Below are 21,235 nucleotides of genomic sequence, written 5' to 3'. Positions count from 1 at the left end.
TCTCAGGCATAGGAAGCAGCAGGAGCAAGTCCACAGGTGGAAGAAGGTCTTGGCTAGTTTATTTTCTCTCTGGAGGGGTCTTCAGGGAGAGCAGTCCCGGCTGCTCAGGCTGTGGAGAGAGAGTAGGGTCAGGGCCCGGCTTAGCCCAGAGGACCTCAGGGCTGGAGGTCAGGGAGCCGATGCCCCGGTTGGGAGCTGGGAGGGTCCATTCCAGGGGGGGCCAAGAGGGGAAGGGTGGGGTGAGGCAAGGGGGGATCCGCACCAGGTGGGAAGGAGTGGCTCTTGTTGAACGGTGGCTGGGAAGGGTTCTGGTCTGAGTCTGAGTCCGAGTCCCAGGAGGGGAACAGAGGGCTCAGGCATCGGTGCCCCTTGTAGCCTGCAGGAGGGGCAGGTGCAATTCTGGCCTTTTACCCACGAGCCCTGAATGTGACCCTTGAGTGGCATCATGATCAGGGGCCAGTGGCCCTTGATTATGCCACTTGAATGTGAGCCAACGCGATACCAAAGTATGACCTCAGTGACCCCTGAATTTTACCCCACTGATCTTTTAAAAAGATCCCAGCGACCCTGAGTGACCCCTGGATGGAAATCCTTAATACGACCCTAGAACAAGATCCAACAGATGTGGCCCCTGAACGCGGCCTCTGAACGTGACCTCTATGTGTGTAACTGGAGAAGGAACCCCCCACACCTGCCCCCCCCCGCCCCAGAGGGCATCTCATCCCCCCTCACCCCTGAGGTTCCAGTCCCTGGGGGAGCCCCCTGCGGACATGGTGAAGCCATCAAAGGAGTTCTGCAGCAAGTGCACGGCGGACCTGCAGGGAGATGGGGAGGTGGGGGCCCTGGCGGACTCCAGGCTGCTCAGGGCTGGGGCAGGAGGGCCATGGTGGGGACACGGGTAGAGGTGAGTCCTGGGAGGAGAGGGACGTCTGGACTCAGGTGGGTTCCGGGTTCTGGTGGTCGCTGCTTGATCTGACTGGTGGGAGGGCAGGGGGGGGCGGTGAGGGTAAGGAGTCAGAGGTTAGGTGGGAGCAGGGCGTCACCATATGTCACTCAGCTCCTTTTGGAGGTCACCCCTCCAGGAGCCACTGCCTCCTGGTGGCATCTCCTCAGTCTCTGGCCAGTCGGAGGTCTCATGCCCCTGCTGCTTCATCTTGGTCAGGACCTGGGGCCGAGGTGGGGGTGGGGGGCGGGGGATGTTAGTTAGTACAATAATACTAACAACGACCATGGTGAAAAACGCTCACTGTGTGTTACACGTCAGGCTGCCCTCAAAGTGTTTAACATTCGGTTCACGCAGCTACTCCTTCAGGTAGGGAGGGACTGTTATGCCCATTATATGGATGGGGAAACTGAGGCCCAGAGAGATGAAGTGGTTTGACCACAGTCACAGAGCAGTAAGTGGCAGAGCTGAGATTTGAACCCAGACCTTCCAGCCCCAGTCCTATGGAGGAGGCCGACAGAGATTCCCCCTGCCCCCAACTCCCACAGGGTCCCGTCCTCTCTGCTCACCTTGCGGCACTTCACCTGTGTCTTCTGCACCTTCTGGATGTTCATCAGGTTCTCCGTGATCTCGTCCTCCTGAGCCTCTGTGGGGGGGAGGGGACTCAGGGGGGCCAGAGCTGCAGAAGGACCCCCCCTCCTGGCTGTGGGCTCCGGGCACTCACGGAGCTTCTGATAGATGAAGGTCACCTCCTCCCGCACCAGTTCCAGCTCCTCCCACAGGAACTTCTTGCTGAGGGGACAGTGCAGCCTAGACCCACAGTCCCTGCTCAGCCTTCGGCCTCCTATTTCCTGGCCTTCTGCCCTCCCGTTTGCCGGCCTGACTCCTCAAGCCTCCAGCTCCCATGTTCCCATCTGGTCAACCACCCCCCCACACCCCCCCCCCCCCCCCCGGTCTGCCCCTTCCCGCAACCTGCCAGCCCACTTGGCCCCTCCTACGGCTACTCCCCCACCACCTCCAATCCTTCCCCCTCGTCCTCGCCTCCTGACCTCCGGCCTCCCGTTGCCTCAGCCTCTTGCTGCCTGGCCTCCGTCTCCCGCCTTCTGCCCCTCTGGCCTCCCATACTCTACTCCCATACCCTCAGCCTCTCCTCCCTCCGGTTTCCCAGGTCACCTCCAGTTTCCTGATCCCCTGCTCTCTCTCCCCATCCCATCTCCAGCTTCCTGTCTTCCCTGCCTTCTGGCCTCCAGCTTCCCACACACCCCTCCCCCCCCCCCATTGCTTCACTGCCTCCTCATCCCCTCGTCTGTTCTCCAAGCCTTCCAGAGTCCTAGTCCCCCTTACTCAGGCCTCTCCCACCCGCCTCATCCCACCTTCGGTTCCTTCTCCCTGAGCCTCCCCCCACAGCCATCTCCCACCTGCCCTCCTGACGTTGCCCACCTGTCCCGGATCTCCTGGGCCAGCAGCTGCAGACAGCGAGTGGTGCGGGCCCTCTCTACCTCCTCACCGTCACGCAGGGTCCTCTGTAGCCCTTGCAGGCCTTGAGCCAGGGCCCCATACAGCTCCTGCCGTCCCTGCTCCGCACCCCACCTGTGTCGCTCCTTCTCTGCCTGGCGTCTCATGGGGCTCAGCACCTCTGCAGATGAGACTGGGATCTTGACTGAGCCCCATCCACGCCTGCGCCCAGCTTTGAACCCAGCTTGCCCTATCCCCGGCCAGACCCTGACCCTGACCCTGACCCTAGACTCGCCCAACTTCTTTCACCTTGGGCTAACCCAGCTGACCTCAACAGGACCAGCCCCCAGCCTGACTTTGACCCTTGGCCAGTCCTCACCTTCAAGCTGTTGGATCTTGATTTGCTGCAGGCAGCTCTCCTTCTCCAACATGGTCACGGAGTGGTTTAGGAACTCGAAAGCCTGCGAGGAAGAGGTGGGGCTTGGGGACAGGGGCAGGGAGAGGGAGAACAGGGCCAGAGGTTGCTGAGGGCGGGGCAGAGGTGGCTCACACCTTGGTCTGGGCCTGTAGCTGGCTCTTGAGTGACTCCAGCTCGCATCGCAGGTGCTTCTGGGAGTCGGGAATCATCATGGTGGACTTAACTATGAGCAGAGGTAAGAGTCAGCCAAGGCCAGGAGGGGTGGGGGCGGGGGCAAGGTGGGGTCAGGGGTCAGCAGAAACTCAGGGGAGAGCGAGGGGCAGGGGCAAAGTAAAGAGCTAGGGTCTGTGGAGGCTGAGGTAGAGAGGCAGGCGTGCGGGACAAGGTCAGGGGCAAAACTCCAGCTGATGCTGGGGCAGGGATAAGTGGCCAGCAATGGCGTGGCTCCTCCCAGGCCAGGGCAGAGGGTGGAGGTAGGACCTGGCAGATCTTCCACACACGGTCGTGTTGGGAGGGAGGTTTCTCACCTTTGACTTTGGGAGAGCTGGCCTCCAAGGGCTTCTAGGAAACAGGGACATGAGGGCAGTAGAAATTCATCTCTGTGTTTCTCCTTGCTCACCCCAACCCATTGTGTGTGGGGCTGGGCGTGAATTGGGTCTGCTGAGTGCTGGGTGTCCCGGACCCTGCGTGCAGGCAAAGCTGCCTCTATGCACCTGTGCGCACCACCGCCCACCCCACCCCCCACCCCCCCGGACCGGCCCACACACGGTCAGAGGTATACTTGTGTGGCTTGTCCCCTACTTGCGCACGCCCGGGGGCTGCCCCTGTATGACAGCACACGCCTGCAGAGCCCCGTCCCTGGCTTGGGCTCAGGCAATGGCCCTCCTCCTTAGGGGCAAATGACATAGGCCATGCCTGTGGGGAGCTCCAGCAGCCCCGAAGCACAACCATGCACGATCATTGAAACACAGCTACAGCCACACAAGCTCGGACACAGCCATGCCCGCCAGGTGGTAAAACCCAGGGCATCCACCCGCCTCCATCTCAGACGCACGACCACAACCACCACCATAGACACAATCACAGACAAGACCCCACAAAGAAACAATCGTGCGTCCCTTCCATTCATCCCTTCATCCACTCATTTAAGACATTTTTGGGGCGCCTGGGTGGCTCAGTCGGTTGAGGGTCCGACTTTGGCTCGGGTCATGATCTCGCGGTCTGTGAGTTCGAGCCCCGTGTCGGGCTCTGTGCTGACAGCTCAGAGCCTGGAGCCTGCTTCGGATTGTCTCCCGCTCTCTCTGCCCCTCCCCCACTCATCCTCTGTCTTTCTCTGTCTCAGAAATAAATAAACATTAAAAAAAAAAAAAAGACATTTTTAGTGTGGGCCGGCTGAGCACCGGGTGCTGTTCTGGGTGCTGAAGACACACATCTTGAGGAGGACCCCTCCCCCTCCCCCATGGCTCCCTCCCTAAGTCCCGGAGCAGTAGACTGTGGTGTGGCCAGGAGGGGTTTCCCCGGGTGGGGGTGACCTTAGCGACGCTGTGATGCCTCTTCAGGTCCTGGTCATTACACTGCTCCTGTGAGTCTGGGGTCTGGATGAGAGGAGACCCACACAACTGAGGCCCTGAGTCCCTCCCAGGCCTCCAGTCTATACTCCGCACTGTGTTCTCAGAAGCAGCTGGCCCCAAGATCTCTGGCTCTGGGGTCCTGGACCAGTGAATTGTATAGTCCAAGGTCTTGTCTGAGGAAGAGTCTGAACAGAGGGTGGGGGTGGGAGAATGAGGGGCTGAGGGCTTTCTGGGGCCAACCCAGAGCCCTCCAGCCCCTCCCAGCTCCCCAGCCCTAGGGAAGTGCCTCAACAAACCCCAGTACTTGTCACACTTCCTGTTAGCAGGCACACACACGTTGGAGGGCAAGGGAGATGAGGAGCAGGGCAGAGAGTAGTCAGGGTCCTGGGGTAGGCCAGCCAGAAGAGGGTCGCTTCAACAAGGGGGGACAGGGGGCTGCCCTGAGACCAGCCCCCATGTCCTGACACCCCCAGACCTTCCCTAATACCCCAGAGAGGCCTCAGCCCTGAACCCAAGGCCTCCCAGTTATGGCAGGAGCAGAAGCTGGATGAAGGTGATCCCAGCCCCAGGCATTGGCTGGGTAGTGAGAAGGATCCAGAAGACCCCCCACAGGAGAAAGTGAGGCCTCGGAAGAGCCTAAAAGCAAAAAAGGATCTTGGCATTGGGCACTAAAGGAAGGGCATTCCCGGCAGGGAAGAGCGTGTTCCAAAAGCATGGAGGTGTGGAACCGCGTGCTCTGTGCTGGTAAATTCAGGATGGCTAAGGTAGGGTCCAAGAGGAAGCGGGAGGTTAGCAGGGCAGCTCAAGCAAGGCGCTGAAAGCCAAGCAGGGCAGTTTAAAAACACAACTCTCGGTCTCACATTCATGCCCCCTGTTCAACATTCCAGTGTTGTCAGGGCTGGTACAGATGGAGACCTGGGGCAGATCTGCCTGGAAAAACTCGCAGGTGAAAGGCATTCTGTCCTGAGTCACATTCAGCCAAAAAGCCCACACTCTAGGGCTTTTCCTTCTGCCCTTGCTGGGCTGGCTGGTGCCCTTCCTCTGGCCCAGTCCTCCTAAAAGACTCCTCTATGCCCTTCACAACTCTACTCAGCATTTGCTTTGTAAAATCTTCCTTAGTCTTTTTTTTTTTTTTTTAAGCTCATATTTTCTGAGCACCGCACTGAGTGCTGGGCACCACCATAAGCACTCACTGGGTCTTTATACCCATTTTGCGATATAGGAGCTTTTCTTCTGCCCGAAATGTTCTAGGCTACCCCTTCAAGAATCACTGTCTCGGGAGGCCCGCACTTCCAGAGGCAGCAGAGCATGATGATTAAGCGAGGAGACTCTCCAGCTGGGTGACCTGGGTTCGAATCCTAGCTCTGCCCCTTCCTGGCTGTGTGATGTTGGAGTTATTGAACCTCTCTCCATGCCTCGGCGTCCCCAGCTATAAAAATGGGATGTCATACTATCCACCTTGCTGGGTTATTGTGATTAAGTAAATTAATCTATGCCAGTGCCTGACATACAGTAGTGGGCAACTGTCCTCCTACGTCACGCTGAGAACCTGGGAAACCATAGGAGCCCTGGGAGGCTTGAAGGGAAAAAGGAAAGATGCATTTCTGAGCCCCAACTGCGGGCAGGTCCCCAGTCGAGCCCCCCTCCCTTCCCCATAACCTTCCTCCTACCCCTCCCACATCATCTGTTTCTCCTGCTGTCTCCGGGAGAATTCTTGGGGGAAGGGGGCGGGGTCATTAGCCTGAGCCCCGCCCTCCGGACCGAGAATCCTGCGCCCTCCTGGCTCCCTACCCCCTTCCACCCCCACCTACCACATACCACCTGCTCATGCTCTCCCCTCAGGGACCGCAAAGCCAGTCCCCAGCTGTGACGCTGAAATTTGATCCCGTGGGGACACCATCGCATTAAAACGCGCAAAGCCTAAAGGTAGAGTCACAGAGAGGGGTGTGGCTGACATTTTAGCTCCGCCCCCTCCGATGCAGCCAAAGGCCTCATTGGCGCCTTCCTGCTTCCGCCGATCTTAGGAGCCGCGGTGTAATTGGATAAAATCTAGTCGACGGGGCGGGATTCCAGGCTGGTTTCCGCTAATCGATTAGTCAATATCCAAGAGGGTGGTGCGGGGGGCGGCAGATCAAGATCCAATTGGCTTCGGACTTCGCTGGGAGGCGGGATGAATTCTTGAGAGGTGGCTGACGAGGTCTGCGGGCCACCTAGGAGCGCGGGAGTGAGGTAGCAAGCCCAGGCCACCTGCCCTACGAGATACGGCCTGGGTGCCTCTGTTCTCGGACTCCTGGGTGCTGCGGGTTGAGGTCTGGGTGCAGTGGTAGGGTCGGTGTCCTCGGGATGAGATTTGAGGTTTCCCAGGATTCGACGGGATCTCCGGGGGTGCTATGGGGATCTTCGTAGTGATATCCGGGATCCTGAGATGAGAACAGGGGTCTTTACTGTCACAATTAGGTCCCTGAGCTGATTGGGGGGAATCACTAGGAAGACCTCTGAATACCCAGGGCTGTGAATTTGTACTCCTGGGCCTAACTGAAATTTTCAGCTTTCGGAGGCGGCGTGGATGCTGGGGTCCAGAGAGCCTGAGATCTTGAAGGCTGACATTTGGAGAGATGGGGTTGGAGGTTGTCACAGGACTGTTCTGGGTCCTCCCCACTCCCATTCCCCGGGCTGGTATCCCTTGATCTCTGCTGGGTTGGCGGTGACCCTGGCCTTGAGCAGGCTCACAGGCTGAAGGCCATAGGGCAAAGGTAAAATTCTGAGCCACCCGGTGCCTCTTTCCCAGGCCTGCAGGATGGAGGAAAATGGGAATCCAGGAAGCCTGATTAAGATGGTCCATCTACTGGTCTTGTCAGGGGCCTGGGGCATGCAAATGTGGGTGACCTTCGTCTCAGGTAGGCACCCTCCACCTGGACATCATGGGTGCCCGGGGTGGAGACAGGAATTGGGGGGGGGGGGACCTGGAACCGTCCTAACAGGAATGTGGTCCCTTGTACCCCACAGGCTTCCTGCTTTTCCGGAGCCTGCCCCGACATACCTTCGGCCTCGTGCAGAGCAAACTCTTCCCTTTCTACTTTCACATCTCCATGGGCTGTGCCTTCATCAACCTCTGCATCTTGGCTCCACAACATGCCTGGGCTCAGCTCACATTCTGGGAAGCCAGCCAGGTATGCGGGCTTGGGCTCCACTGCCCTCTGGAGACTCGTTCCCAAGACCCCACTGAGCACCTATGGCTATACCTTTGTGAGAACTAAAAACAAAAACAAAAACAAAAACAAAAAACAAGCATCTGCACCTTCCTGGTGGGTACAAAGCTGGGCTCTGGACACCCTTGAGCAGTGCACAGCCTGCACAACCATCACTAGTAGCCCTGTCTATCCCCCAGCGTCTCTCTGCTGGCTGCTGCTCCCTCTCTTTTCCCTGGCTAGGCCTGTGGCCAAGTTGTGGTGACTCAGCTGGGTTGGGGCAGTGACCCCAGCTCATTGTTTAAAAACCAGCCCGACTGGGAATTTACAGTTCCCCACTCCCATCCACACTTTTTCCCAGCCACCAGGCAGGGAACCGTCTCTGCATCTCATATTTCTCTATCCTGCCCTCCCCCTGCCCCCCATTATGTTCCGCAGCTGTAGGCAGGTGAGGCCTGACAAAGGTTTCCAGAATAATCCCACTGAGACAGGGCAGGACTATCTGTGACTAGAACTTACAGGACTTTCGTTTCTCTCCCTGTGGGCCCAGTCTCGGCTTCTGGAGTCTGGGCGGGGTTCACAGAGGAGATGGACCCCGTCTTAGTCTCTCTTTGGGGGGGGGAGGGTTATGGTGTTCTGTCTCTGTTTGGGAAAGAGAGGTTCTGCCCTGAGATGCCCCCAGTTTGGGGGAACAGGAAGGGAGGAGACAAGGCTGTGTTGTGGAAACTTCCAGTCTGGGTATCAGAGGAGGAGAGGCTCAGAAGGTGTTGGGGGGAACAGAGGAGACAGTGATAGAGCCTTTCCTTAGGAGCTGCTGGCCTCAAGGGTTTGAAAGCCAGAGCTCTGTTTGGGGCCTCTAGACTGGGTTCGGGGAAGGAGAGGGAGGCCTTCGCTTTGACCTAATGCTGTCTCCCACCCCCCTCTGGGCTTCTAAGGACGCAGGGGGACCCCTCCTGCCTCCTGCGCATGACTCACCTTGCCCTTCCACCACCCCGCCAGCTCTTCCTGCTGTTCCTGAGCCTCACGCTGTCCACCGTCAACGCCCGCTGGCTAGAGCCCCGCACCACGGCCGCCATGTGGGCCCTGCACGCGGTGGAGAAGGAGCGGGGCCTGGGCGGGGAGGTGCCCGGCAGCCACCAGGGCCCCGACCCCTACCGCCAGCTGCGGGGACAGGACCCCAAGTACGGTGTCCTCCGCCAGATCTTTTTCCGCTACCACGGCCTGTCCTCCATGTGCAACCTGGGCTGCGTCCTGAGCAACGGGCTGTGTCTGGCGGGCCTCGCCCTGGGCCTCAGTAGCCTGTAGCACTCGCTGCCTCTCTGGCCCTGCTCAGGGCCCCGGTGTCAATAAACACTTCTTTGGAAACGGCTGCTGTCATTTTTCTCCCAACCGGAAAGCTGGCAGAGGGGGGGGCCAGGGTAGAGCCTCGCTGCCTCCTTCACGTGGCCTGATGATTCGGGATGTTACCATCACAGCCCCCAAGCTCTTCCCATAACAGGGCCCATTGACTGGGCTCTTCCGTGTGCCGGACACGGCGCCGACCGTTGCACAAACCGTGTCTTATTGTAACAATGGCTGGTTCTGATCCCTAGGGAACAATCGTATTTCCCACCCCCTCCCCCGACATCGGGGACGGCCACAGGACTTGCCAAAGCCACGGAAATGTGAAGAGTCACGGGCGTGGGAGCCCGTGCACGGTTAGCCACATTTTCCCCTTCACCACAATGACCAGGGTGAGTGAGAAGCACGCTTTGGATGTTGCGTGCCATGGAGATTTGGGGACTGCTTGTCACTGATCCCACGAGGCCCTTCCTGAATCGTGCATGCCCGACCCACTCGTGATAGCCCTGAGAGGGAGCTACTACTGTTCCTGGAAGCAACAGGGGACCCGGAGAAGTGGCTTCAGGTGCAGTTACTGGGGTATGGATCCCAGCAAAGCCTGCAGATCCTCTCATGGCTTGAAGAAAAACTCTGGGGCCTCGGCTGGGCCTGGATGCCAAGTGTGTCCCGCAAGGGACTGCCGGGCTCTGAACCTCCATTTCCTTATCTGTAAAAGGTTTTGATTCTAAGGGCCCGGAAGTGTATTTCGCAGGGACTAGCCGGCTTTAGGGTCAGGCTTTGCACTTTACAAACACTGTCTCCGATCAGAGCCTTCACGCAGCGCTGTGCGGTAGGGACTCTTGTTATGGACCCCTGGACGGTTGGGGAACCGGGCCCGCGGGGTTAAGGAACACGTCCAAAGTGGAACAGAACTAGACATTGATGGAGCGGGGATTCGAACCCGACTCCAGAATCCACGCTCTTCCCTTCTGTGCACGTAGTAGGCGCTCTACATATAGTCAGGAAAAATGAGAAGTTTATTGGTGACGGGAGGGCTCTAGACTGCTCCAAGCCTAGGGCCGCTTCCAGCCTCTGCTACCCCCTCCCCGCCGCCTCACGGCCCCGGCTTTTACAAGCCCCGCCCCGGACTCGGCCCCGCCCCGCCCTCTCCGGGGAGCGGCCCCTCCTCCCCCGCCTGGGCGGAGCCGGCGCGGGATCCGGGTGGCTGCGGGCAGCGGCGGTGGCAGCGGCGGCGGCTTGAGGGGTCGGCGTCGGGGCGGGGGCCGGGCCGCAGCGAGATCGGAGGACGAACGCCCGCGGGTAGCGCCTCCGCCACGCGAGGTGACCCCTTCGGAGGGAGCGTAGCCTGCCCCGTACATCCGCTTCCCAGCAGGTCTGGGGGGCCGGGGGTTAGAGGGAGGGCCCGGGGCCCCGGGAACAAAGGCGAACGGAGGGGGAACGCCTCTTCCCTCGCCCCCACCCAGCTGGGCTCCCCGGGGAGCGCTAGTGGGGCGCGGGCGGGGCGGAGAGTCCAGCTGGGAACCGGAGATGGGACCATATGGTGATGGGAGGAAGCTCCTGAGCCCCCCTGCACCGGCGGGGGCGCCCCGAATCCAGCAGAGGGACAAGGCCGGGCCCTCCGGGGACCCCCATCTAGTGCCAGGCGTGAGCGAGGGTGGGCGGATGGTCAGGAAGAGGTGGCACAGGCTGACAGGTGGGCTGGGGCTGGGAGGTGGGGTAAGGGCCCCAGCCTGGCGGCCCTGCCCAGCATGGGGAAAGGTTTCCTGCCACTTGTCTTCCCCTCCTCGAACTCGTTCTCCCGGAACACCGGGTGGGGCCCCGAGGGCTGGGCAGGAAAGCGCACAGGTTCGGTCCTCTTTTAAAATGGAAAAAAGCCCCACAGGCAGTTGAGAAATAGCTTTGCTAAGGGTTCCTCCGCCCGGGTGCCTTCCTTTCAACCAGGCCTCCTGGATCGCCTCCTTGTGTAGCTCAGGGAGTAGCCATAGACAGCTGGGGAAACTGAGGCCTAGGGAGGCAGTGAGGGCTGAGGGAGGGTCCCTGACGCAGCTGAAGCAGCCCAGCTGTGGGGACAGATTGCCAGGAAAGGCAGAATCAGGGGTGGAGGGGTGGTGGTAGGGTTCTTATTGTGTGGCTTCCTTGGAGTTGGGGACTGTCACTGCAGCCTCCGCAGGCTGGGGCTGGGGCCCGGGTGAGTCAGCCCTGCCCCGAGGGAGACGGGCCCACCCCTTTGACAAACAGAAGGTGGCAGTACCCATTTGGGGGTAGATCTGGGCTTTAAGCCTGGACTGTGTCCGCTGAAATCCCCCCTCCCCGTGGAGGTCAGGGAGGGGGTTAAACCCAGCTTTGGAGGGGGGTGTCACGGCAGGTGTCCCTGCCAAAGTCAACACCCAGGCCCGGGAGCGGGGCGGGGGGGGGGGGGGCTCTATCCACCAGCTGGCAGCCCCCCCCCCCCCCCCCCATCTCACACCTGGGCCCAGCCAGCTGCTCACTGTGGGGCAAAGTCCACACCTGCGCCTTCTGCAGGGTCTGGTTCCTCAGTGGCCACAGGAGGCACTCCATGTGCCCCCTACAACCTGGGCCCTTGCACTTGATAAACGTCCCCATTTTCCAGACGAGGACACTGAGGCCCACGGACAGCAAGTGACGCGTCGGAGGCCGCTTAGCCTCCAAGTGGCAGAGGGAGGATTTGAATCCAGGTCCGGTGTATACACCGCAGCCATTCCTGGTGTTTTATTGTTCTGCAGGGCGACAGCCCTTCCGCCCCCAGCAGGCTCTCTGCCAAGATGGCATCGGCCGGAGACCCCCCCACAGGCCCACGGGATGCAGCAGACCAGAACTTCGACTACATGTTTAAGCTGCTACTTATCGGCAACAGCAGCGTGGGCAAGACGTCCTTCCTGTTCCGCTACGCGGACGACTCCTTCACACCTGCCTTCGTCAGCACCGTGGGCATTGACTTCAAGGTCAAGACGGTCTATCGCCATGACAAGAGGATCAAGCTGCAGATCTGGGTGGGCCGGGCGGCTGCTGTGGGTCTGTGGCGAAGGACAGGAGTCTGTCTGCGGGCCGGGAGGGCCTGGGGTTCCTCTGAGGATGTCCATGATAGGGTGTGGGGCTGTGGGGAGGGGTCCAGGGTTGGGGAGGGGGCTTGGGGTAGAGGTGAAGAGGAGGGGGATAGTATCTTTGAGATGAATGTGGGAGGCCGGACCCCGGTGCCAGGCTGAGTCAACAGGGAGCCGTTGCCCGACCCGGTCTCAGCCTGGCACCGGGGTCCGGCCTCCCACAGATGAATTCATCAAGATGAGGGGGGTAGGCCCTGCCCTGTGGGGTCTGGGGGGCAGACAGTGCCAATCCAAGGCAGGTTAGATGTCCTGGTGACCAGCGGGGCAGAGGTTTGGGTACCATCGCAGGGGCACACCCAGGGTCCCCCCGCTGAGCCTCTGTGCTCTTCGGAGATGCTCTCCCTCCCAGCAAGGCTGCTGGTGATGATTGTCATGGTATTGAGCCCCGGGGTGTCTGCGTCAAGATGGCGCTCTCTGACCCTGGTCGCCACGTTGGTCTTGGAGACGAGGTCGAGGGAGCTTACGAGTCTGTGGGAGGCACTGACGTCTCAGACTGGCAATTCCTCAGGGGCAGGGCCACGTCTTCCGGCAGACCGGGGCTATGAGCACGGGGCGGTGCCCCGCTTGGGACCCTGCGGGGGTGGGGTGGGGAGCAGAGTAGCACCTAGCCGCCTGACCCTGCTGTGGTCCTAGGACACGGCGGGCCAGGAGCGCTACCGCACGATCACCACGGCCTACTACCGCGGCGCCATGGGCTTCCTGCTCATGTATGATGTTGCCAACCAGGAGTCCTTCACCGCTGTGCAGGACTGGTGAGTGCTTGCTGACCACCGACACCCTGACCTTCGCCCTCTCCCCCTGACCCTCAATCTCTAGCCTAATGGCCCTCGCACTCCACAGGGCCACTCAGATCAAGACCTACTCCTGGGACAACGCGCAGGTCATCCTCGTGGGGAACAAGTGCGACCTGGAGGATGAGCGTGTTGTGCCTACTGAGGACGGCCGGAGGCTCGCTGATGACCTTGGTTAGTGCCCAGCCTGGGCCCCAGGCCCCGGACCCCTCAGACCAAACCCCAGTCCCCGCCCTTGGGTTCCAGGTCCAACCGCAGTCAGCAACCCTTTGCCCTTTGAGGATCTGCTAGGAAAAATAGCCATATGTTAAATGAAACTAAATGCGCATTTCATTTCAGAGAGTTCAGTTACAGGTATTCCCCACCTCCCTGCCGCAAAACACTCCTGGAAATGTATCCTACAAACATCCCACGCATGTGGGAAGTGGCAAGGATATTGAGTCACAGCGCTGTTGGCAGGAGGGGAACCTCGGTAACCTCTTAAATGTCTCACGGTGGGGGAAGCAGCCAAACATAAAGTATAGTCACGTTGTGGAATACTACACAGCCGTGAAAAAGGGCGAGCACTTTCCTTATGCTCTGCTCTGGCAAGATCTCTGGGCTATATGCTTACTGTGGAAAAATGGGCTTGGCTGCTTCCTTTAGTCGGCAGCTCAGCAAATGTTGTTGTTGTCGTCATTTTTTAACTTTACTTATCTATGTTTTACATTTTATTTAATGTTTATTTATTCTTGAAAGAGAGAGAGAGAGAGAGACAGAGTGTGAGCAGGGGAGGGGCAGAGAGAGAGGGAGACACAGAATTCAAAGCAGGCTCCAGGCTCCAAGCTGTCAGCTCAGAGCCCGTCACGGGGCTTGAACTCCCGAACCGCGAGATCATGACCAGAGCTGAAGTCAGATGCTTAACTGACTGAGCCACCCAGGTGTCCCTGTTTTTAATTTTTTAATGTTTCATTTATTTCTGAGAGAGGGAGACAGAGCATGAGCAGGGGAGGGGCAGAGAGAGAGAGAGAGAGATAGGGAGACACAAAATCCCAAGCAGGCTCCAGACTCTGAGCGGTCAGCATAGAGCCCGACCCGGGGCTCTAACTCACGAACTGTGAGATCGTGACCTGAGCCGGAGTCTGATGCTTTAACTGACTGAGCCACCCAGGCGCCCCTTACGTAGGCTTCAAGCCCAGTGTGGAGCCCAGCACAGGGCTTAGACTCACAACCCTGAGAGATCATGACCTGAGCCGAAATCTAGAGTCGGACACCCACCGCCTGAGCCACCCAGGTGCCCCATCAGCCAATCTTTTCTTAAAGGGCCAGATAGGAAATATTTTCAGCCTTAGGGTCTCTGTCGCCCCTCAGCTCTGTTTGAAAGCTACCACAGAAAATAACTGAATGAGTGAGTCTGACTGTCATCGAAACTTTGTTTATAAAAATAGGCAATGGGCCAGATCTTGCCTGTGACTTAAAGTTTTCTGACCCCTGCATTAGTGTATAAAAAGGGTAAGAATAAGAATATATATTTATGTTTGCCTGAAGAAACTCCAGGAGGATAAGGATCTAGTCACAGCAGTGATCTGTGTGTGTCCGAGAACTGGGGGCCAGGGTACTAGGATGGAAGGAGGGCTTTTTCAGCCTACCTTTTTGAATCGGGTAAATGGAAATTTAAGCTCAAAGGGAATCTGGCCTGGAGTATTCTAGTATTCTAAGCCCTGCCTAGGACTCCCGTTGCAGGAGACGGTGTGACCACTGTAGGGGAAGGTGGGTTAAGGACCCAGACTCAGGAGCTAGAATCCCATTACGCAACCCACTAGCGGTGTGACCTTGGACACATCGCCTCCCCTCTCTGTGCTTCCATTTCTCCATCTGGGAAACAGAGTGAAAACTGCCTACTTCCTAGCGCTGTTAGAAAGATGAAATAAGCCAACACCGGCCCCGTTTGAACGTTAACTCGTATTATTTCTCGATCGCTTTGTGCTCTTGTGTTGGTGACTTCAGCCCCCTGGGCCCGCACTCCCTCTTGTGTGAAGTGGAGTTAATAACAGCCTCACCACGTCAAGTTGTCGCGGGGGTTACATGAGTTACGACCTACGAAGCAGATATCACAGCCGGGCACGCACGTAGAATGTATCGGAATCTCAGCTAGCGTGATTGTGAACTATTATTGATGCTTTGTACAAAAAACTCTAGGCACCATATAACAACCTGCAAATCCTAAAGTAGTTACTATCTGGCCCTTTACAGAGAAAGGTCAGGGACCTTGGACTAGAACGGTTTTCTCTCTATCTCTCTCTCTTTTTAATTATAGCTCTGTCATTTTTTAATTTTTTTTAATGTTTATTTATTTTTGAGAGACAGAGAGAAACCGAGCACAAGCGGGGTAGGGGCAGAGAGACAGAATCCGAAGCAGGCTCCAGACTCTGAGCTGTCAGCACAGAGCCCGATGTGGGGCTCGAACCCACAAACCGTGAGATCATGACCTGAGCCGAAGTCAGACGCTTAACCAACTGAGCCACCTGGGTGCCCCTCTCTCTCTCTCTCTCTCTCTCTCTCTCTTTTTTTTTTTTCTTCTTACCATCTGTTTGTTGGACAAACTGGGTCTTTGTTCTATGGAATATTTCCCATTTGAGATTTGCCTCTTTGCTCCCTCGCGGTATCATTTAACCTGCTCCTTTGTTCCCTGTGTTTTCTGGGAGCTCTGGCTTTGGCTCTCAATTGCAGGTATGCTGGGGAGTCAGCTTTTGCTGCTGGGGACTAGATCCCCAATTTGCCCGGAACCGGGAAAAATCAGCTATGACGCAGCCATGGGCTGGAACACTTGGGGATGTTGCCCACACCTTGCAGAGAACATCTAGTGGGGGGCGGGGGTGTCTGATCTGGCATTAAGTTTAAAATATTGACATACAGAGCAGGAGGCAGAATTTGACCCCAGTTTTGTAGGGAAAGGAATACACACACGGGGTACCTGGATGGCTCAGCGGTTAAGCATCTGACTCTTGATTGCGGTTCAGGTCATGATCTCACGGTTCGTGAGTTCAAGCCCTGCGTCGGGCTCTGTGCTGACAACGCGGACCCTGCTTGGGATTCTCTCCCTCTCTCTTCTCCCTGCCCCTCTCCTGCTTGCACTCTCTCTCTCGAAACTTAAAAGAATAAAAAAACTACACGCGCAAGCATGCACACACACGCACACATACCCCCTGCAGACCCAACCCCAATGATTGTGTATTTATGTTAAAAAAATATATAGCGGAAAGCTAAATATCAAGAGACCAATAGTAATTGTTTCTCAATGATAAAATCACAGGTAGCTTTTCTGTCTTGGTAGTTTTCAGGAGTTTCTAACTTCTTCAGTGGATTTCTCCACTGAATATTTATAATCAGAAAAAAAAAAGTATTAAGAAAAAAAAAAAAAAACTAAGATTGTTTGAGACAGAGCTGCACCCAGATAAGGAAATGCCAGTCTTGCTTAGGAGGAGAGTGGAGTGACACTTATGATCACGAGGCTTGGCGTAAGAGATCTGAGTTCATGCCCTGCCTCTGTCATTCGTTCGTTCGTCCATTCATTCATTCATTCATTCAGCAAGTAGTTTCTGAGCACCTGCTCTGGGCCAGGCACCCGACGAGGCAGACAGAAATCCTGCCACCTTGGAGCTGGCCTTCCAGTAGCGGAGACGGATAGTAAATGGGTAATTACACACGTAATTACTTAATTACAATTACATTTTTATAGTGCGGCATGACAGGTGCTGGGAGAGAGGCCTGTTTGCCCGGTGCTGTGTGCATACTATGGTAGATGTTTGAATCTCTGGCCCAACTTGGCAGGTGTGGTGGGTGCGGACATATCGGGGACCCCTAGGCAGAGCCTGAGCCAGCCTTCCGGGGTGCGGGAAGCCTTGTCATGTACATGTACGCCCTTATTTTTAGGTTGACAGCCGCTTTTTGTAGCCGAGGGACAACAGGCAAGTCCCCAAAGTATATTTACTACCTTCCACGTTTGGGAGGACAAGTTTCGTTTTGTTTTGTTTTTTGTTTTTCAAGTGTATTTATTTATTTTGAGAGAAAGAGAGAGGGAACAGGGGAGGGGCAGAGAGAGAAGGAGAGAGAGGATCCCAAGCAGGCTCCACACTGTCAGCACAGAGCCCGACGTGGGGCTCAAACCCCCGAACCGTGAGATCATGACCTGAGCCAAAAATCAAAAGTCGGATGCTTAACCGACTGAGCCACCCAGGTGCCCCAGGACAAGCTTTTTTAAAATGAGAGACAGGTATGCTGGTCACTCTGATGCTAAGAATATATTCAGGGACACTTGGCTGGCTCAGTTGGTAGAGCATGCGACTCTTGATCTTAGACTTGTAAGTTTGAACCCACGTTAGGTGTCGAGATTACTTTAAAAATAAAATCCTAAAAAAAAAAATCCTGGGGGGCCCGGGTGGCTCAGTCGCTTAAGCATCTGACTTCGGCTCAGGTCATGATCTCACGGTTCATGGATTCAAGCCCCGCATCGGACTCTGTGTCTCCCTCTCTCTCTGCCCCTCGCCCACTCATGCTCGGTCTCTCCGTTCCTCTAAAATGAATAAATGTTAAAAATATATATATATCAAGGACCCTCGTGTCCTCCTCCCCAGAAGGACTCAACCAGCGTGTCTTCCCTCCTGAGGCCCAAGGTGGGACCGTAGGGATATTTATCATCATTTATTTATTTAGATCTAAAATATGTGTTTCATGTTTATTAACTATCGTCACTTAAGCCAGGCGGCCTGGGTGTGAATCCCAGCTCTGCCATGTGATACCTTCGGATGAGTGGCTTTTCCTCTCTGTGCCTTGGTTGCCTCATTTGTAAAATGGACTCTAATACCGGGAACTTCAGAGCATCATGAAATGAGTCAGTTTGCAGAAAATGCTGAGAAAAGCGCTTGCCATAGTAAGGATAATGTCAGCACTGCTTATTATTATTATTATTATTGTTATTTAGTATTATCCTTATTACCATCTTTAGCCCGTTCTGTGGGTCAAGAACGGTATGCATCGCATACACCCCACAGACCCCGGGAAACCTGCCGTTCCTTGCGTGCCTGCTGGGCACCAGAACGTCACCTGCGGCCACTGCTTTGTGACAAGGAGATTCTTAGAATAGTCCCCACGGGGGGGCTGCCGCCACAGGTCTTATCAGCATCGGCGTCGTTCCCATCCTACCGATGAGCAAACGGAGGCTTCGAGAGATCGAGGCGCTCAGCCAAGGTCCCACGGCTGCACGAAGGGCCGACCTGGGCTCGGAAGCCGTGCCTGGGTGATGCCACAGCCTGAGCTTACTGGTATTCCCACCCTGTGTCCGTCCAGGTTTCGAGTTCTTTGAGGCCAGTGCCAAAGAGAACATCAACGTGAAGCAGGTCTTCGAGCGCCTGGTGGACGTCATCTGTGAGAAGATGAATGAGTCCCTAGAACCCAGCTCCAGCCCGGGCAGCAACGGGAAAGGCCCGGCCTTGGGGGACACCCCACCCCCCGAGCCCAGCGGCTGCAGCTGCTAGAGATGATCCCCAACCCCTGTCCGCCCCTTCCTGCCTCGGCAGGGACTGTGACTGAGGCATGAGCCACAAGGGCTGTTTCTAAGCTCAGGGCACCCCCTCCCCTCCCCCCAGCTGTCAGCCGCCCCGACTCCCGCATGGCTCGTCTTCTCGCCATGGCCGCCAACTTGCCCAAAGCAGCCTTATCATAAGCTCCAGACCCTGGGGACTCTGCACGGCAGGCGGGGTCCGGGGATGTTGATGTGCGCGAGCTTGCTGCTTTTCAGCCATTTTAATGGAGGGAGCAAGGGCGGCCTGTCCCACCCCGTCTGGAGGAGGGGCATCCACAGTGCCTTCTGGGTTAGAACTGTTGTTCTCGTCCATTCTGGGTTGGGCATTGCCTGGAATTCACAAGCTGGTTCGTTCGTCTTCTTCCTCCTGCGGTGTGAGTTCTCAGAGTTCACCCTCGGAGATGTGGAAGGCGACTCCTTTCTCAGGGTCCCCCGGGGTGGTCCCAAGCCTGCCCGTGAACCTCCTCACACCTCAAGCTTCCAAGGCGGGGAGGTGATTCTGGCCCGCACAGACCCTTCCCTTCTGGCCTGCAGATCGGCTGCCTGTGAACACAGTATTAAAGCAGGTTTTCCCATTGTAAAGAGACAGGAAGTCAGAGCCCCACCCCCCAGCATCCCCTCCCCGCCCCCCCGCCGGCTTCAGGGACCCCAGAAGTGCCTTCTGAGCTTCCCCAGTATTCCACATCACCCACAACCCTGCCACCGTTTTACTCTATTCGCTAGATCTCTGATCCCTGGATTGAATCCTAGAACTATGGGCCGCATCAGGCTGGGCAGAGAATGGCCCAACCCTGGGTGTTCCTGCCTGCGACTTTTTGCCAGGAGTTAGCCTCAGAGCCGGGAGCCCCGGCCCTCCTGCCCATACCTGCCTCTCCCAGACCCCGTTTGGCCGGCGATGTTTTAAGCAAGGTCTTTCCACATCCTACATCCTGCTAGAAAAGGAAATTGAGCAATGTTCCTATAGCCTGCTCTTGCTGGCGGCTTGCCGACGGAAGGACTTGGGCTCTTCCCCACCAAGGACCCTTGAGGACCCAGAGTCCATTTCCTGAGTCACATCAGTGGTGGGGCCCAGTGATGTGACGCTTCCTACAAATGGAGGCGTCCCTCTAAGGGAGGCTTTGGGGTTGGGCAGAAGAGGCAAGAAGGCAGCGTTGTGCAATGGTTATTGCCACATGGGATTCGCAGATACAGCTCGGGAGGGGCAGGCTGATGGGGGTGGGCTGGAAATCAGTCTCCCCGGTTGACTGGGGTCCCCAGCCGGCAGGGAGGCTCCTGCTGGGAGGTTATGTGCAGTTGGAGGATCTACATCTTGACCTCCATCCCCCACCCCAACTCAGTGTCCCTCCTACCCCCCCCCCCCGAAGTCCGAACTCGGGTGGCATGGCACCTCTTTGGGCCCCGGCACACCAACTAACCTCCCATAACTTGACAGGCCCTGTGAGGATGGCCTGAACAGATGGTTCGTATTCCACTCCCAGCCCCTGACACCAAAATGACTTCCTGGAGCCTTAAAGATCTCAGCCTCCTCCTGCTGGAAGTTCGACTTAGCTCTTCCCTTTATAGAAGCTGTGGATTGAATTTCTTTCTAGAGGGCCCCGTCCGTCCCGTTGCCGAGGGCTGCCCTTAGAGCTTTCAAAGCGAGGGTAGCTTTGTAAGCCAACACATCAGACAACAGGGGTGAGACGGACAAGTTTCTGGAAACACGCACAGCGAGTTTGGGGAACGTTCGGGGCAGGAGTCAAAAATGTTAGTTGCTCTAGCGTAAAAGAGAAATGAAGGCAGCTAGGAAAAAGCCTGTTAAGATGCATCATGGTCTATCAAGAGTGTGTCGGCCAGCCCATTTTCTCAGGCTGCTGCCAGAAAACAAAAAAAAAAACCCAAAACAGTGGACCAGACTGCTGTTATCTAAAGGGACGGACCAACCTGTGTCTTGTACCTGATGTGGGCTAAACCTTGTGTTTACACAAGATTTTTGAACAGTTCAGCTTTGAGTAGCCCTGAGACAGCGAGCTGCCTCTGGGTTTTCTCAAGACTAGGTTTATGTAGGAGAGGGATTTTTTTTTTTTTCTTTTTTGGCTTGTTTCTTCTAAAAATAATGCAAGTGGTTATTTTATAATTTTAGGTGGGAGGCTTAACTCACGATGGTCTCTGGGGAACCGCAACCAATGTCCTCGAAGATCACGGGCAGGGGGATGGAGATTTGTTGAGTTTTACAAACCAAAACGAAGCCAAAAGCCGCGGGAAAGCCGCTTCTCCGGGGAGAGTGGAGTCGGGAGAGGCCACGAACCGGCTTCTCGCCTCCATCCCGGAACACTACGGAGGGAGCTCTCGGCTCGGTCATTTGTTTTACTGGATGTGGTTCTCCTGTGTAAGCAATTCCTTGATGTCCACTCGGCAAGATGAGCACTTTTATCCACAAGAGAAAATAAAGCCGTTATGCCCAGATGCCCTTGTTCTTGTATTTCCATTAGTGAAACGTGGTTTCCAGGAAGAGAGGGGTTGAATCAGCCAAGTAGATGCTTGGTCGAGGGCCGTGCGTTCTGCAGCAGAACCTGAATCAGGCTAGAGAGGCTCGGGTCTGGGGCTGCCTCTAGCCAAGGTTCGTGCCCACCACCTGGGCCCTGGAAAGTTTGCTGTGTGGTGGGGGGGGGGGGGAGCGGGGGGCAGGGTAAGACATCTGTCCTCCCCGCTGCAGCCAGAGGGAGCCCGTGAATACCCGGGTCGAGGCAGATTGCTCCTCTCCTCAGAACCCTCCATGGCTCCCACTCAGAGTAAATGCCTAAGTCTTCCTTGCGGCTCACAAGGTCCTGCGTGATCTGACCTGTCACTTCCCTTCCCTCAGCTCT

At 56.7% G+C, this 21,235-nt stretch overlaps 3 protein-coding genes across 14 annotated transcripts; 2 read left to right on the top strand and 1 right to left on the bottom strand.

Moving 5' to 3' along the window:
* Positions 1-42: 42 nt before the first annotated feature.
* CCDC159 (coiled-coil domain containing 159) lies at positions 43-6,403 on the bottom strand. 7 transcript variants are annotated; one of them, XM_053896928.1, is made up of 13 exons: positions 6,206-6,403; positions 4,684-4,771; positions 4,349-4,572; positions 3,344-3,377; positions 2,951-3,039; positions 2,778-2,859; positions 2,384-2,591; positions 1,668-1,753; positions 1,513-1,589; positions 1,044-1,165; positions 733-815; positions 263-376; positions 43-109 (listed from the first exon to the last, which is right to left on the bottom strand). In XM_053896928.1, the coding sequence occupies exons 1-13, from the start codon at positions 6,290-6,292 to the stop codon at positions 105-107; spliced, it is 1,299 nt and encodes a 432-aa protein (XP_053752903.1). In that variant the 5' UTR covers positions 6,293-6,403; the 3' UTR covers positions 43-104. The 7 variants fall into 7 exon arrangements, with proteins under 7 accessions (XP_053752903.1, XP_053752905.1, XP_053752904.1 ...); XM_053896930.1 differs by having other exon boundaries at positions 1,668-1,735; XM_053896929.1 differs by having other exon boundaries at positions 2,384-2,579.
* A 96-nt stretch (positions 6,404-6,499) lies between these two features.
* Positions 6,500-8,940, top strand: TMEM205 (transmembrane protein 205). Of its 4 annotated transcripts, none has more exons than XM_019427665.2 (4): positions 6,500-6,616; positions 7,176-7,284; positions 7,394-7,557; positions 8,575-8,940. In XM_019427665.2, exons 2-4 carry the CDS (start codon positions 7,185-7,187, stop codon positions 8,878-8,880), a joined length of 570 nt encoding a protein of 189 aa, XP_019283210.1. In that variant the 5' UTR covers positions 6,500-6,616; positions 7,176-7,184; the 3' UTR covers positions 8,881-8,940. The 4 variants fall into 4 exon arrangements, with proteins under 4 accessions (XP_019283210.1, XP_019283211.1, XP_019283212.1 ...); XM_019427666.2 differs by having other exon boundaries at positions 6,585-6,696; XM_019427667.2 differs by lacking the exon at positions 6,500-6,616 and adding an exon at positions 6,620-6,710.
* A 1,158-nt stretch (positions 8,941-10,098) lies between these two features.
* Positions 10,099-20,834, top strand: RAB3D (RAB3D, member RAS oncogene family). 3 transcript variants are annotated; one of them, XM_019427669.2, is made up of 6 exons: positions 10,099-10,236; positions 11,661-11,927; positions 12,672-12,790; positions 12,879-13,003; positions 18,155-18,232; positions 20,512-20,834. In XM_019427669.2, exons 2-6 carry the CDS (start codon positions 11,700-11,702, stop codon positions 20,790-20,792), a joined length of 831 nt encoding a protein of 276 aa, XP_019283214.2. In that variant the 5' UTR covers positions 10,099-10,236; positions 11,661-11,699; the 3' UTR covers positions 20,793-20,834. The 3 variants fall into 3 exon arrangements, with proteins under 3 accessions (XP_019283214.2, XP_019283213.2, XP_019283215.1); XM_019427668.2 differs by having other exon boundaries at positions 10,099-10,288; XM_019427670.2 differs by lacking the exon at positions 20,512-20,834 and having other exon boundaries at positions 10,099-10,288; positions 18,155-18,971.
* The last annotated feature ends 401 nt before the right edge of the window (positions 20,835-21,235 follow it).

The sequence above is a fragment of the Panthera pardus genome, unplaced genomic scaffold (assembly GCF_024362965.1).
Source record: "Panthera pardus isolate Hobbes unplaced genomic scaffold, ASM2436296v1 HiC_scaffold_8, whole genome shotgun sequence".
Taxonomy (NCBI): domain Eukaryota; kingdom Metazoa; phylum Chordata; class Mammalia; order Carnivora; family Felidae; genus Panthera; species Panthera pardus.
The sequence above is the reverse complement of the archived record's forward strand: the minus strand, read 5'-3'. Positions and strand labels throughout refer to the sequence as shown.